At 34.4% G+C, this 17,695-nt stretch overlaps 1 protein-coding gene across 1 annotated transcript; it reads right to left on the bottom strand.

Annotated features, from left to right (window-relative positions):
- Positions 1 to 11,511: 11,511 nt before the first annotated feature.
- On the bottom strand, positions 11,512 to 11,859 carry LOC141595549 (putative mitochondrial protein AtMg00820). Its single transcript, XM_074415515.1, has one exon. It carries the CDS (start codon positions 11,857 to 11,859, stop codon positions 11,512 to 11,514), a length of 348 nt encoding a protein of 115 aa, XP_074271616.1.
- Between the last annotated feature and the right edge of the window lie 5,836 nt (positions 11,860 to 17,695).

Genomic DNA, 17,695 nt, shown 5'->3' with positions numbered 1-17,695 from the left:
ACTTGGTATTATTATCTCCAAACTTTGCTTTATCTATACGAGTTTTCTGTTGCCAATAAATGCGTTTATAGTCAAGAAGGGCATCTCGTTTTTTCAGCCATTTCAATTGCGCAACTTCTAAAACCGTAGCATGGGATGAACCAAGTTGGTTTTGAATATTCTCTAACTTTTTTTCAGCAATTGAAACTTGTCTAAAAATATTTCCAAAGGTAGATTGATTCCATTTCTTAGCCTTTTGCTTTAGTAACTTGCATTTTTGAGAAAGACAGAACATATAAGATCCACGAAATTGGTACTGCCAACTACTTTTAACCATCTTAGTGAAGTCATTTCGAAGGGTCCACATGAGTTCAAAACGAAACGGAGGCGCTTTTTTATGAGCTTGCTCGTGAAATTTCACGGAGATAGGACAATGGTCGGAGCTAGTGAAAGCATGGTGCATAAATTGTAAGTTTGGATAACTATTAATCCAATTTGGAGAGGCTACGGCTCTATCAAGAATTTCAAAAACATTTTCAGAGCCATTTTTCTTTTTTCTCCAAGTAAAAAAATTACCGGAAAAGGGGAGGTCTACACAATTTGTATCGTTTAGGAACTTATTTAGCCTCACACAACGCGCATTGGTAACTTTTGCACCACCTTCTTTTTCACTAGGACTTTTAATCTCGTTGAGATCTTCTAGTAATAAGAAAGGCAAGTCAAGGTTTAGGACAAAATTTTCCAACTCACTCCAAAAATCCGCCTTTTCAGACGGTTGAGCGGGAGCATAAACGAAGATAAGGCAAAAAACCAAGTTATTCTGTAAGTCACATACTTCACAAGCAATGAATCTAATTGACTTAAAAAGGACATTTATCGAAAAAGTCATGGAAATAGACTCTTTCCAAAATAACCAAATACCACCCGATAACCCAATACTCGGAATAAAATCGCAGTTATTAAAGCCAAAGGGCAAAAGCGATCGTATACGGTTCGGGCTTTGATGTTGATTTCGTATCACAAATAGCTAATATTTTAATACCATTGGACGAGCCAAAGAAATTAATCTCCTCGGCAAAATTCTTTCTTTTAGTACCCCTAACATTCCAAAAGGCAATATTCATGAAAAATACACTGAGACGATAAAATTGGTTCTAATTGAGACGACAAGACCCCAATGAGGCATAAGAAAAACAGACAACTGAAAGTCTACCCTGCTCAAAGCAATAAGGCAATGTCTAAGCCAACAAGCAAGACCTGTTTGAAGGACCAACAACTGGTGAAGACTGACAAGTATCGATAAAGATGGCCAATAAAAATAGACAAGATTATCAAAGAGATAGATAATACTTAGAGATGGAGATCTATTACCATACAACAAGCTATTAAACCTTAGATGCGTATAGGTATACATATTAGACAAGAATAAACCTTCAGCTACAATAAACCATCTTGACAAGATAGTTAAATAAGCATAAGACATAATCCGATTGGATTCACAAAGAGTGAGGGAAACAATACCATAACACAGGTGGTAAGTACAATCACCTGATTTGCAAAAAATGTTCTAGACGAAAGTTCTAGCAGAAGCTATGAAACGATTCGAAACTCAAAAATCAAATGCTAAATTTGGTACAACAAAATATACCACCAACTGCTTATCAAAAATAAAATGAAACTTTTCACTAATCAAAATTTCAAGGAACCATCTTGAACAATAAGCTAATCGAGTAAGGTAGAAATCATCAAAGATGATACTAAACTCAAACAAGGGCACAAAATTATACATTTGAGAAACACACATGTATACATAACCAGCCTCAACAATCACCAAGATATAGCAATAAAGGGAAAGTCGAGTAATACAGAATGATACATATAGTTCTTGAGCTAGACAAAACCATCTCAGCTGAAAGGAGAAATTGATGACTAGAGCATTAGGCTGGACAAATTTGTCATAAGAAAAATACATCATGAAGTGAAGGCTCAAACAATTGGTATTGCACACCACAAATAGCTCGGTAATACAAATTAGTACTAAAAAAAAGGTACTAAAAATAGGCTGGACAAAATACTTCTAAGAAAAGCTGACGGACTTGTGACAGAGAGATCCTCTTGATCGACACTTTCATCAAAGCAGACACAATGCTGGATAGAGCTCTCCTTGGCTAAATAGGAGAGCAACCAAGTGTCCACTAAGAAGGAAAGTGATAGATCAAGACCCAAACCGGAATACAACATGAAGATAATCACAAGCACGAAAAAACTAGGAGAAAATTGATTTACCCCAATTGAATCCGATAGCAACGAAGGAGCTGATAGAGGATGCTCGACAGCAGCAAACCCAAAGCAACATTTGGTTTTTAGCTGAGTAAAAAATCCCCAAATACATGGTGAACTACCGAAAGACGGATTCCAACAGACGAAACTCAACTTCTCTACAAAGATCTCCTTAAAAGAGAGAAACTTGTAAGATCTGGAGCGATTAATAGAGATATTAATCAAAGGAAAGTTTTTATCACAAGACTTTTTTTCATAATGAACAACTTCATAATTTTCGTATGGTAAGGAGAAAAGGACTGGAGACGTTTGAGAGTGCACAATCAGGAAACTTGATTCCTGTTTTCTAGAGTTTGGTTTTTTTCTTTTTTGATTTTTCATGGTTTGAGAGAAAATTATCTCTTATATAAGTACTTGTCGTTGGTTTTGTAATAGTTACTCCGCACATTATTTAATCAATTGAAATGAATGGCTTGTTCATCTTACGAAAATTTCTAGTGCTCCACTTAATCATGTTAATTCACATGCTCTATCTCACCCCCCCCTCCTCCATTATGAAGTCCTTGTTGACTTCTTGTTCCCGTTTGTGAGTCTAATTTTCCATGGAATTGGTTATCTGACTTGTCTCTCTTCAGAATGATACTTCTCGCTTTATCTAGTGATAGTACTCCACTATTATTGGCCAATTTATGTTTATAATTGTGATTTCTCATTTAGATCCCCAATTTAATATATTAAATAGTATTTCGAATGTAAGGCGTTTATTTTTGTTGTGCTAAAATTTTAAGACTCACAAAGAGAATTCAACAAAGTATGGATCAAATTAGGGATCATGAGGCAATTCACTCACATATATACGGAGTAAGTTTTATTCTAATAGTGCAATTTTGGATACATACTCTTCGCTCCAGTCTGTTCTCTATGTACACAATTATCAGCTTATCACTGTTAAGCTTTCTTCCCATATTCTATTCTTTTTGTTTTACCATGCACCTGTTAATGTTGTTCTCAGTACAGAGGCAACCTCACAAAAGAATAACTTAGTCCAACGAATAATTTATCTAAAGTTGAACTCGTCGAACAACAAAACAAACATAAACAACTCAATGAGAAAAATAGTCATCAAACCCGTCAAACAACTAAACAAAAATATAAACAACTCGGTGAGAAAGCGACAATAATAAACATACAATAACATGAAACATAAGAAACAATCATTACAACTAACCTTGATTTTCTTTTTATTTAAAAAAAAATTAGTTTGAATGCACAAACCTATACAACATAAAAGAGGTTATTGGATGAACTTTTTTAAAATTTACCTTAAATAGGCAAGCGTAATAACCTTGAGTGCACGACTATTATTATAATATAACCTGCAAAACTTTGAAAAAAAATCATGTAAATATCATAATATTCCATATAATAGAAACTATATAAACACCAAAATTAGTAGGGATAAAAATCACATGTTTTAAATAATAACAATCATTATAGGGGAAGGGGAATGAAATTTAGGGTATACACAAATCATGTGAGGTCAAGATAGTTTTAATTGTAAGATAAATTATAAGGATCATTGTATAGAGTACATACCTTTAGCGGAAGCAGCAGTCGGATCGTGCCCAGATTGTCTCTCGGCTCCCCACAAATTTCATGTAAACTTTTATCCTTCTTTTAATGAAAGTTGTGCGCATCCTTTTTTAACAAAAAAAAATATAATAATAATAATAATAATAATAATAATAATAATAATAATAATAGTGATTGATTAGTATACTAGGATCTTCTCCCCCCCTCTTATAGGTTTTCTTATGATGACAATCAATGGGGCATGTCAACCCAATAACCTATTTATATAGGTTAGAGGTATTCTAGACAGGAAGAGAGACCTAGCCATAATAGAACTGTATTTAGCCCCCCCCCCCCTCCCCCCTTCCCCCCTCCCCATCAGGCTGCCCACTGTATAATAAACAAGTCCTACACTTATCAGTACCATCACACTATGTACTTAACCGTACTGACTGAGACAGACCTAGACCCAATGGATCATAAAACTGTAGTCATACAAGATCTCCCACTTGGGCGACATTTGTTGGTTTTATTAAAAGAGGTTTTATTTTACGAAAATATTTCGAAAAGAGGTTTTATTGTAAAACGACTCTCGGGTTGAACAACATGGCCATAAAAAACATCTCAGTCTACAGAACTCGAAGTCATACAAGATCTTCCATGATCACAACACCAAAAGCTTACCGGCATGAGTCCCAAGTGTGACAAAGTGTAGTGTGGTTTTAACATAATAGATCCAAACTTTAAGATGAGCATGCTTAACCACATTCGGTCACAGTCTCAATTGAGACCCACTTCTAAAGAAGTATTCCCCTTAATTACCTTGAAAGGTAAATACCACTTAAGGTATGTTTATAATCATTAGAGATTAAAGCATCCAATAAAGGGTAAAGACACCAAAACAGGCAATGGCTAAACAGCCAACATCCATTAAAGGATAACTCCACCCACTAATGGGCAAATAAACCACAACTGGCAAGGGCTCAACAGCCAATATCCATTTCAGGATAAATCCACCCACTAAAGGGGAAGAGCTTTAATGCACAACATCTCTTAACGAGACAAGAACTGAACTATAACAATAATCATAAATGCATTAAGCTTATATTTAACATGCATACATTTAGTGAGAATTAAAACATCAACCTTATTACTGAAAACATATATACAGTACCTCAAGTACCAAAATATCTCAATTACAACTCCCACTAATTCAATGCATCATAAAACTCATATCTTTAACATACTTTTCAAAACTCAGTAACCATGAGTGCTTTATTCAATGGGTCTGCAATCATCTCCTTAGATTTGACACATTTCACAATATCTCATATCCTTAGCATGATGAGCAGTTATATATATATAACAAGGTATAATCTTTGTCTCCTTAATATAGGTGGACAGCTGGACAGTACATTATGTTTGACACACTTTCAAGATATAGCACCAACAGCTAACATAAAACCGAATCCTATACCGGATTTCATATCATCAAACATAACCTCCAAGGTCTAGTAAACTTCAGCATACGTCAAATTACCAACAACACTATCATAAGGAATATCCTACATAGTGTTCTCATCAAGTCTACTTTAAGGACGACATTCATTCTTACTTAAATTGTCACTTTTAATTATGAGAGTTACACCAGATTTACTCAACATTTCTCCCTTGAGATAATCCTAACATTCTGTTAGACAAGTCACACACAATCTTAATACCAAGCACAAAACATGCTTCCCCCAAATCGTTCATGTTGAAGACAATGAAAATATTTGCTTTTGTGTTATGCAACAAACCAAGATCATTACTACCAAGTAAAATATCATCAACATAAAGAACAAGGAATATAAATTCAATATCCACCCACTGATCTTGTAATATATGCAAATATCATTAACATTTTCAACAAGTTCATTAGACTTCACAAACTTATAAAACTTCATATACTACTGACAAGAAACTTGTTTCAATTCATAAATTGATTTCTTCAATCTACATATCATATGTTCTTTACCTTCCTCAACAAAATCATTCAAAAAAGAACAATGAGAATATCCATTTTAAGATAACATTAAATCATGGACAATGAAAGACCTAAGAATCCTTTGAAGTAATAGGTGAAACTGTTTCATTTAAATTCACACCTTCTCTTTAGTATAACCCTTTGTCACAAATCTCTCCTTAGGTTTCTTAACAACACTTTTAAAATCCCACTTTATTTTAGAGATTCACTTTACACCCAACTAGATTAAAAAACAAAAACCCACTTGAGTGACAATTAACTCCTAAACTTTATTATGTATCTTATCGATTGCATCTCATCATACATATATAACATCCTTATGATTTATCTGCTTGCACAAAATAAATACCTTGTTTATAGGTTATAATCTTAACTATTTCACTCAAGTCATAATCAACTTCCCCGATATAGACAACAAAATCACCATAGTTAAATGTTTAATGCCTTTTTGAAAACACTTTAAAATGTGCAACAACATAAGGGTTGTGAAATAACATTATTGGTCATCATACTTCCCCCATTAGAAAAAAAAGAATAAATATTTTTCTAATGCATAAATAAAAGACCAACAAACTCATGATGAGTCAAATGGGCCTTCTGTTACAACAACAGGTCTCTAAGCCATTCTCTAGAAATTTAACTGTTATATACTCTACAAATCTTAAACTTTAAAATCTACAGGATAAGTAACAAAGAATTTAGGAGTGGTTTTGAGATCAAAATTTTCCAGAAAGATTATAAATATAAATTCTCAACGTAACTGACAATCCCACACCCTAAACTGTTTAAACTCAATTTTTTTTTTTTTCATCCATAATTCAAAAAACACTTCAAAAAACAAATTAAAGTTGTCAGGTAGGTATTGGGTCCAAGATAATATAAGGCAGATGTAAAAGCTTTACTTTAGCTATAAACTGTTAATTTGTATCTCGAATCAAACTCCTCACCCTATCCTTATAAGTACAATTACAACGCTCAGTCACACCGTTTTGTTCAAGAAGACTTGGCATCGTATATTGTCCAACAATAAGTATAAAACAAAAAACTCATATACAACCACGAATCACCATGTTTAATTTGACATAACAAATTTCCAACTCGGTCTCATCTTTCAGTCTTAACGGTCATACAAAACAAGCTCTAAACCTTGACAATAAATACTTTAAACTTAACAAGAGCCTTAGAGTTACTACTTATAAGGTAAACATAACCACATCTAGAATCACCTTTAATGAATGTCTTTCCACAAATAATAGTGGTTCACTAATGTTAGTGTGAATATACTTTAAGAGTTCCTTAAAAAAAAAGTCCAAATACAATTTCACATTTGACAAGTCCATGAATACGCTCTTTAGAGATCTAACTAAGTCTCTTATGCTATAAAATTATAAATTTTCATAGGTCAATATTCTTTTGGTTCCAAGACTCTCAACATTCAAGAAAACATCACCAGAAATCAAGTCCAATCCAGTTAATACAAATCATCACAAAAGAAATCATTTCCAATCATATGAGAGTTATAAAATAATTCAACCTTTTAATTACAAGTGACCAAATGAAATCCACACATGTCAAATTGCGAAATAGAAATCAAATTTCGTCTCATATAAGACACATACAGAATATTTCTAGAGTCAAAAAAAAAAAAAAAAACTGAACTAGGCTTTAAGACAATTGTTCTTATGAAATCCACATCAATTTTCCCTCCATTCATTGCGGACACGCTGACTATAACCTCACTTAGTGTTTATGTTTATTTATTTTGGAACTCGTTAAGGAAAATACAAATTTAAACAAATGATTCACTCTATAACCATCAAGAATAAGGTGACACATCTAATACTAAACATGATTCAAAATAAACTAAAGCCAATAAATTACATGTCTTTATTATCCTTGCTAACCAGATTTTGTATTTTAAACACTTTCTCAATTTATGGTCAGTCTGGTCGCAAAACCAACAAGTAAGTCCAGTAGTAATACTAGATTCTTTATTACTCTTAAGTATTAACATCAATACTCTTTACAAGTATTCTTGTATAAATGTTACCTGACTACTCTTAAGTCTTAACCTCAAGACCCTATACAAGTATTCTTGTATAAATGTTACCTGACTTCCCCTTCGAAAAAAGTTGCTTAATGAATAAGTTCACTACTTTTTCCTTTATATCATTCCCCTATTTTGTTTTCAATACTCACCCATATAAAATAAGTCCTTGTCGGTCCATGTATCAGTTTGGGGCAGTAAGCTATTTTGAAGTGACTCCTTTCCGGGAAGAGAATTAAGAATTTAACCGACAAGGAATAATCTCAACAACGGGTACTTTGTCTTTAGTAAGATGATATGATATGCACTTCATTACTACTAATCACATCATACATGATTTAAATTAATGAGACAGTCCATTAATTCCTTGAAATTCCCAGACATCGAATTCTTCAATATCAACATACACAATTCATGTACCATTTCCCACCTATATATTAAGGTGAAATATTTTAAACTTGAATCCTCTCATGTACTTGGAGGAGGTTTGTTCTCAGTTAAATCTATATGTACATATCTTAATCAACTAAAACAATGACCACCTGAACAACAATTTCCACTCAACAAAAAATATTCTCATTTAGTCTCTCAATAGAACAAATTTGATTACTCAAAGGAAATTTGTTAACCAGAAATAACAGTTAAGGAAAAATATTAGCATGATATGGGTATGCTTTACTTATAACTTTGCACAAGAATATGCTAGGGGAGTCGCAATATTCTCACAGGAATTCATATTATATTTTATGCATTCCCCTTTGGGCAGAATACACAAAACATAATAACTACCTCCAACAGGAATTCATATTATATCTTATGCATTCCCCTTTGGGCAGAATACACAAGACATAATAACTACCTCCAAGTAAATAGACAAGTAAATTTCTCAAAAATAAATCACCTTTGGGCAAATAAATTTTCAAGAAATCAAATTATTACACTTGTATTTACTCAACCACTTACTTAAATTAACTTATACAACTTCCCCCTTTGGGCAGGAAATTATAGAAACTAATTCAAGAAGCAAAAACATTCCGAAATCCTTACGAATTATTTTAAATATTATTAAACAGCCCGCTTTGGCCAAGCTAACCACCGCAAAATAAAATAGATCACCGGAACCTTACCCGTATATGATACTCATGCTATTTACAATTTTCTGCAATTTATCACTGATATACACGACATATACTTTACCATTAATGATTTGATTACATGTCTTATATTATGGGAGACAAATTGAGTATAAGCTATCACGTTTAATTTCAAAACCCAAGGAAATAAGAAAAACCTACATCTCAACAAAATTTCTTTATGTTAGAAGAATGGTTTACCCATACTATAATCATTAGCGGCAAGAATACATGCGAGTATATGTGCGAGATCGTGGTAGAAGGTATAATGACGATACTATGATACTTAAACGCATGAATGTGCCTAAAAGCAAAACTTATTGATTGATCATGGTTGATTAGTGACAATAATTGCAGTGAAGGGGCAAATAACACACATTCATACAATGCCAAATTGCATGGTCACTGATTAGATTGATAATAAAGGACAAAACTGTAAACATAAATTTAGAGGATCTTGATTGCAGTGATAATTACAGATGAGTACTTACGTGGAGTAGTCATTAGATCTGATAAGGAGATTCCTTGAAATCAACAAGAAGATAAACTCCAATCTTTTGCCTTCTCCTGCCTTCCTTATTCTCTAATTCACTTCTTGTGTGTTTCTCTTAATGAATATAAATTAGGTTAAAACCACAAACAGGTGTAGCTTTTATTATATAGGTGGCAGGAGGGGCATAATTAGATAAGTGGGCCTAATATGTTAATGGCATGTAAACATTAACCGTAATCCACTTAGTCTATTACTCCGACTAAAAACCCGAAACATCATATTTAGCTATTATCTATTAGAGTGACTGACGTCAGTAATTAGGTCCATATAATAGAGAATTAATATGATAATTCTTACATTCTCCCACTTGGACCATATTACTGACCTAAACATAATGTCACGTGCAAACAGAGTCATAAGTCGCGCAGAAAACTAAATGAATACATAATGGGTTTATCTTAATTACCCCGATCATTCCGAACAATTGGTTGAGTCATGGCGGAAACACTACTATACAAGAGAAGTGGTCCTTCCATGTACTACGGACCAATCATTTAGAATAATCGGTTTTGTACAAGAAGCAAACATAATCCCCGATAATGTCCTTGAGGAAAAGGACCGATTACGTTAATCGTGCAATAATAATGTATACAATAACAATAATACGATACAGAAAATCGTTCGGAAACCATCATCATAAGAAAACATAAGTTGATTAATCAAAACATAAGTGTCATCATTACAAAACACTAGCATGATCCAAACACAAACGAAAAGCCTTAATGATTTTCCTCCAGACCCATATCAGTAGCATGCTTTAAAAAGGTCTTTGGAGGTAACCCCTTAGTTAAAGGATCTGCTATATTGGCACTAGTCGTGATGTGCTCAATTGACACAGTGTTTTTCCGAACTTCCTCCTTAACTGATAGGTATTTCATTTCCATGTGTTTTATACCTTTAGAATACCTATCATTCTTCGAAAAAAAGACATTTGCAAAGATTATCACAAGTAAATTTTCAGCGGCCTTGCAAATGTAATTCATAATGCTAATCCCCGAAAGAAAGTTCCGCAACCATAAAGCTTGAATAGTAGCCTCAAAGCACGCTACAAATTCAGCTTCCATAGTGGATGAGGCAATAATTGTCTGTTTAGCACTTTTCCAGGAGATTGCCCCCCCAGCTAAAGCAAACCCATAACCAAAGGTGCTTTTCCTTGAGTCCACACATCCTCCAAAATCTGAGTCAGCATATCCAATAACCTCAAGCTGATCAGTATGTCTATAAGTGAGCATTTTGTCCCTTGTTCCCTTTAAGTACCTTAAAACTTTCTTAGCCGCACTCCAATGACCCATTCCGATTGACCGATATCGACCAAACATACCCACCGCAAAACTTATGTCATGTCTTGTACAGGACACTGCGCATACATTAAGCTTCCAACTAGAGATGCATAAGGAAAGTTTTTCATGGCATTTCGTTCTAGTTCAGTCTTAGGACACATACTTAAGCTGAACTTATCCCCTTTCTGAATAGGAACATCATTGAGATTACATTTTACCATGTTAAATCTTTCTAAGACCTTCATGATATAGGCTTTCTGAGACAACCCTAATGTCCTTTGTGATCTGTCTCGAGATATTTCCACCCCGATCACATAGGACGCCTCTCCCATATCTTTCATCTCAAAGTTGCTTGATAGGAAATCTTTAGTTTGATGTAATAGTCCCAAATCACTGCTTGCGATGAGTATATCATCGACATATAAGACCAAAAATGCAAACTTACTCCCACTGATCTTCAGGTATATACACTGATCAACAGTGTTTTCTTGAAACCCAAAGGAGGTGATGGTGTTATGGAACTTAATATACCATTGCCGAGAAGCTTGCTTAAGCGCATAAATGGACTTCTTTAATATACAAACTTTGTCCTCTTTGTCATCAATAATGAAGCCTTCAGGCTGAGCCATATAGACTTCTTCTTACAAACTCCCATTCAAGAATGCCGTTTTCACATCCATTTGATGTAGCTCTAAGTCAAAATGAGCTACTAAAGCTAAAATGATCCGTAAAGAATCCTTCTTAGAAACTGGAGAGAAGGTTTCATTATAATCAATGCCTTCTTTCTGATTAAAGCCTTTAGCTACCAGTCTGGCTTTATGTCGTTCAATATTACCTAAGGAGTCGCGCTTGGTCTTAAAGACCCACTTGCAGCCGACAGCCTTATGACCTACTGGTAAATTGACCAACTCCCAGACCTCATTCTTAGCCATAGACTCCATCTCTTCTTTCATGGCATTAATCCATTTATCGGAATCATCACTATTCATAGCTTGTGAAAACTTAACCGGATCATTATCCACACTAATGTCAAATTCTCATTGATATACTTCATAGTCATCTGAAATAGCTGGCCTTCTAGGTCTTGTGGACCTTCTTAATGTTATTTCAGGTGCTGTATCAACAACCTCAGTGGCGATGTTATCATTCGGGAGTGGAGGATCATCAACATTAGGTTCCACAATATTGACCGAGTCAACATTATCATTATGTGGAACTTCATCAATAGAAATTGGGGGCAAAGGAACTGGAATTGCCACCCTAACCTCATTGACGACGACATCCCTTACCTGATCACTCCCACTAACTTCGCCATTCTCAAGGAATTTGGCATTTCCGGTTTCAACAATTCTTGTCTTGTGTGTAGGACAGTAAAACCTATACCCTTTGGACTTTTCTGGATAGCCGATAAAGAAACCACTAATGGTTCTAGGATCAAGCTTCCTTTCAAGTGGATTATAAATGCGTGCCTCTGCTGGGCATCCCCATACATGTAAGTGTTGAAGACTCGGTTTCCATCCTTTCCACAGTTCAAATGGTGTCTTTGAAACTGCTTTACTGGGAACCCGATTTCCAACATACACAACAGTCATAAGGGCATGCATCCACAACTTCATGGGTAGATTGGTATTACTCATCATTGTCCTCACAGCCTCTAATAGGGTTCGATTACGCCTCTCAGCTACACCATTCATCCATGGAGAACCAGGAGTTGTGTACTGAGGGACAATACCCAAACTTTCAAGGAGTTTTGCAAAAGGACCAGGATGTTGTCCTGATTCATCATATTTGCCATAATATTCACCACCCCTATCTGACCTTACGATTTTCACTTTCTTTCCCAATTGCCTTTCCACCTCCTTAATGTAAACCTCTAAAGCGTTTACTGATTGAGATTTTTCATGCAAAAGGTAAAGATAACAATAACGTGAATAATCATCAATAAAGGTGATGAAATATTTCTCTCCGCTCATGGAGGGAACATCAAATGGACCACATATGTCTGTATGTATAATTTCTAAAAGAGCAGTGCTTCTTGTGGACCCTTTCTTGGTGTGTTTGGTTTGCTTACCCTTAATGCATTCCACACACGTCCCAAAATCCGTAAAATCAAGAGAAGGTAGTATATTGTCTTTAACCAATATGCTCATTCTTTCTCTTGAAATATGGGCCAAACGTTTATGCCACAAGAAGGAGGAACTTTCATTAGACCTTCCACGTTTCGAACTAACATTATTATGCAGGGAAACATTATGAGAAACACAAAGAGATTCTGAAAACAATTTATCTAAATAAATTCGATACAATCCGTTTTCCAAAATTCCAGAACCAACAAAAATATTGTCTCGAAACATACTGAAACAACCTTGTCCAAAACTTAATTTAAAACCATCATTATCTAACTTAGAAACTGAAATTAAATTGCGTCCGAAGGAGGGAACATAAAGGGTATCCTCCAACTTCAACTTAAATCCAATGCTTAATTCCAAGCTAAACCTTCCAATGGCTTCTACGGAGGCTTTATCTTTATTCCCCATGTATAAGGAGGCCTCATTTGGATTTATGGTTCTTGTCGTAAGGAATCCCGCAAGGAATTGAAACATGTACATTAGAGCCTGAATCTAGCCACCATGTATTAGAAGGAACTTCAACATAATTTGATTCGAAACATACTAAAGCCAAAGGCTTACCCTTCTTTTCGAACCAATTTTTACGCTTTATGCGATCATTCGAAAGTGCCGGGTTTCTTACGGAAAAAACAACTTTCCCGCTTCTTAATATCCTTCTTTATGCCAGATCCAGACAGCTTATCGAAGGGCCGGACTTCATGCCCTTTCGTTTCCAAACTTACCCTTAGATTTCCGCTTACATGATGCACATGATGTGCCGGGATAAGCCAAGATTTTACTTGAGGCATCACCTCATCTTTCTCTTTGATTCTGCACGCTTCTGAACCAGTTTATTGGTCAATTCATTAACACTCCAAATTTCCTTAACAGTGTTGTAATGAAGGTGGAAAGCATCAAACTTATCGTGCAAAGAGTTGATGATAAATCGGGCGAGGAACGGATCCTCAACTTTCATGCCCGTTTTCCCAACTTAGCGCCAGATTCGTCATGTGTAACACATGCCGCCGCATGGTGGTTACACTCTCATTATACTTAGCAGTGGTAAGTTCGGACATAAGCCTTCCGCCTACCGCTTTATCGGTAGTCCGAAAACGTTCTTAATGATTTCCATGTACTGGCCGGTCGTGTTACGATCTGTCTCGAAATGGAGGACTTAATGTTTGGTGCGGTGGTAAGACGCAAAAACTTTAGGCAAAGACTATCAGATTTCTTCCACCAGTTATACTCTTCAAGTACTTCTTTACTCGCATCAGAAGCGGGTTCAGCTGGAGCTGACCCAGTAAGCACTTGATCGAGTTCAAGGATCCCTAAATAGAACTCGAGATGCTCTTTCCATTCTCAGTAATTAGTACCATCAAGTTGTGGAACAGACTTGGACACGATTATTGAGAGAGCTTTGCAACGGATCGCATTATGAACAATGCTCAAAACATTAGGCTTTGAGTTTAACACACAATAGCAATTATGACTAAGACTTGAAACTTAAACGAGTAACTCATAACCATTTATCAGGCAAGTATAGTATCTGTGGACAACCTACACATGCTTAATTACATAATAGAGTATACTCTCCTTAATGAGTGTTTCACTTTAATGTCAGGTTACCTGTGGGTAAAACCTTAATACAAGTTACTTTACCCCATTAGATGCTTAGTCGGAAATTCACTACATAATTTGAGTCCTTTGTGGCTTAACCTCAACCTAATGTTAATGTTCAATATGATTCCATTATGAGATTTGATCGCGTACGAGATGAAATCACTGTGGTGAATTTCAACTTGTCATAATGCGAAAGTCTCTTACATTCGATATCAAATGATATATTTACACAAATAATTATGTAGGCTTACAACAACAATATGATAATTATATTAAATTATGTCCTTAATAACATAAATATCACACGAGCATACATAATCAAACATAAGGTATCGTAAACTATAATGCGAGAAGGAACTTATTCATGCTTAAGAGCTTCGATCGAGTGAAACATTAGCTCGATCGAGAACTATTATGAATAAAACAAAAAAAATCATAATTTTTAACCAAAAACGTCCTGAAACTCAATGAAGACGTAACTTTCTGCGTGAACAATGCTCGTGAATAGTGCTGTCGGTGAACAGTGTAGATGTGCGATTAAGAACCATAAACAATAAAATACAAACATCATACGAATTGAAATAATTCGATTAGGACATCATAAGAATTTAAATAATTCAATTAGGGCATCATAAGAATTGAAATAATTCAATTTGTGCATCATAAGAATTGAAATAATTCAATTAGGGCAGCGGAAACAATCATAATCAAATGAGTAAATAATCAAACATGAATGAAAATAATAACATCATAATTAAACATTAATTTCATTCAAAAGACATAATTGAAACATTAATCAGAACTATAATCGCAATCACAATCCCCGCTCGATACCACATGTAAACATAAATTTAGAGGATCTTGATTGCAGTGATAATTACAGATGAGTACTTACGTGGAGTAGTCATTAGATCTGATAAGGAGATTCCTTGAAATCAACAAGAATATAAACTCCAATCTTTTGCCTTCTCATGCCTTCCTTATTCTCTAATTCACTTCTTGTGTGTTTCTCTTAATGAATATAAATTAGGTTAAAACCACAAACAGGTGTAGCTTTTATTATATAGGTGGCAGGAGGGGCATAATTAGATAAGTGGGCCTAATATGTTAATGGCCTGTAAACATTAACCGTAATCCACTTAGTCTATTACTTCGACTAAAAACCCGAAACATCATATTTAGCTATTATCTATTAGAGTGACTGACGTCAGTAATTAGGTCCACATAATAGAGAATTAATATGATAATTCTTACAAAAACTTGATGAAAGCACATGATCAATCTCAAACAACTGATAACAATATTAAAAGTCCATCTACAAACGCATGTTTCGCCAAAATTGTAATACATGAACAGTCGAGCAAACCAAAACCTACTGTAATATTAGAGCAAGATGGTACTATTATTATCGTTGATCCAACGAAAAAATATTAATTGTATACCCTAATACAATCCTGCTCTGATAACACATGTAAGATAAATTATAAGGATCATTGTATAGGATACATACCTTTAGCGGAAGCAGCAGTCGGATCGTCTGAAGGGCACAATAATAATAATAATAGTGATTGATTAGTATACAAGGATCTTCTCCTCCCTCTTTTAGGTTTCCTTATGATGACAATCAATGGGGCATGTCAACCTAATAACCTATTTATATAGGTTAGAGGTATTGTAGACAGGAAGAGAGACCTAGCCATAATAGAACTGTATTTGCCCCCCCCCCCCCCTCCCCCCACCCTATCAGGCTGCTCACTGTATAATAAACAGGTCCTACACTTATCAGTACCATCACATTATGTACTTAACCGTACTGACTGAAACAAACATAGGCCCAATGGATCATATAACTGTAGTGGGCTTTACCGGTCACATTCAACCCGTTTTCATAAATAAGAAAACCGACTAATGGAAGTACAAATCCAACATTAATATGGGAGATGATTATTTGAAGCTCACGTATATGTATATATACACTAACAGACTTGCATGTGTAGTCTTAAACTCCAACTAAAAGAATGAGGTTATATGTAATTACAATTATACTACAAATAAAATAATGAGGTTGTATGTAATTAAAATTCTTATCATTTTGTTACATTATGTTAGTTGTGTATAACAATGCTACATATATGTGTTTTTTATTATTTAATTTACAGAATATTAAATTAATTTGCATTAAATAAAGTCAAGTATTTTACATTAAAATATCGCTCGAAAGTCTTATAAAAATTGGACTCTCTGTAATCGCTCGAAAAAAGTTTCCTTTATTAATATAGATAGATTAGGAATATTCTACGATGTACACCGTGTTTTCTCAAATTCTACCATATGCCCTCGATTTAGAATGATCTCATAAAGTCATAACCCCTAAACTCCCAGATTCGTTCCTAATATACCCCAAATATCCAAATTCGTGTTTTTAATGGTTAAATATTGTCACAAAAAATGTACATTGATGAGTAAATAAGGTTTATATTGATTGTTCCGCGTATTCTAGATGAGTAATCAATTAAAACCGCCCAAATGTTATATTGAAAACGGAAAATTCACGTGGTACCCTCAAACTTTGCTATTTTTCACGTGGTATCCAACTTTTTTAGTGTGTGCACATGATATCCTTGAAATTTGATTTTCAAGCACAGCATATTCGTTTTATCGTTTTTAAACTTTTTAATTGAGAATAAATTATAGACCAGAAATCGAAATTGACTAATATTTTTTTCAAATTGATTAACTCTTCAAGATCTATAAATTGATAAAACGAAAATGGTCATTCGAAAATTTAAGATCGAAGATATATTTGATTTGAGATTTTCATTAAAAAAACCCTATAAAATGCAGTGGCGGACCCAGGAGTTTAGTAACGGGGTGCACTTTTTTAGAAAAAAATTGCCAAAAATAGACTAAATTTATCAATGAAAATAATTCACCAGCGTCTTAACATTGGAAACATAACGTTTAGAAAATTGAAAATAATGGTTGATTTTTATGTCATTTTTAGCATTTCAAAACGACTATTATTTTGCATTTATTTATCAATCTTATATAAAACCTAACATATATAGCCTATTTGAAATTTTTAAAAACAATACGA

This window comes from Silene latifolia, chromosome 8, assembly GCF_048544455.1.
Source record: "Silene latifolia isolate original U9 population chromosome 8, ASM4854445v1, whole genome shotgun sequence".
In the NCBI taxonomy this organism is placed as follows: Eukaryota; Viridiplantae; Streptophyta; class Magnoliopsida; order Caryophyllales; family Caryophyllaceae; genus Silene; species Silene latifolia.
This window is presented reverse-complemented; position numbering and strand designations above follow the sequence as displayed.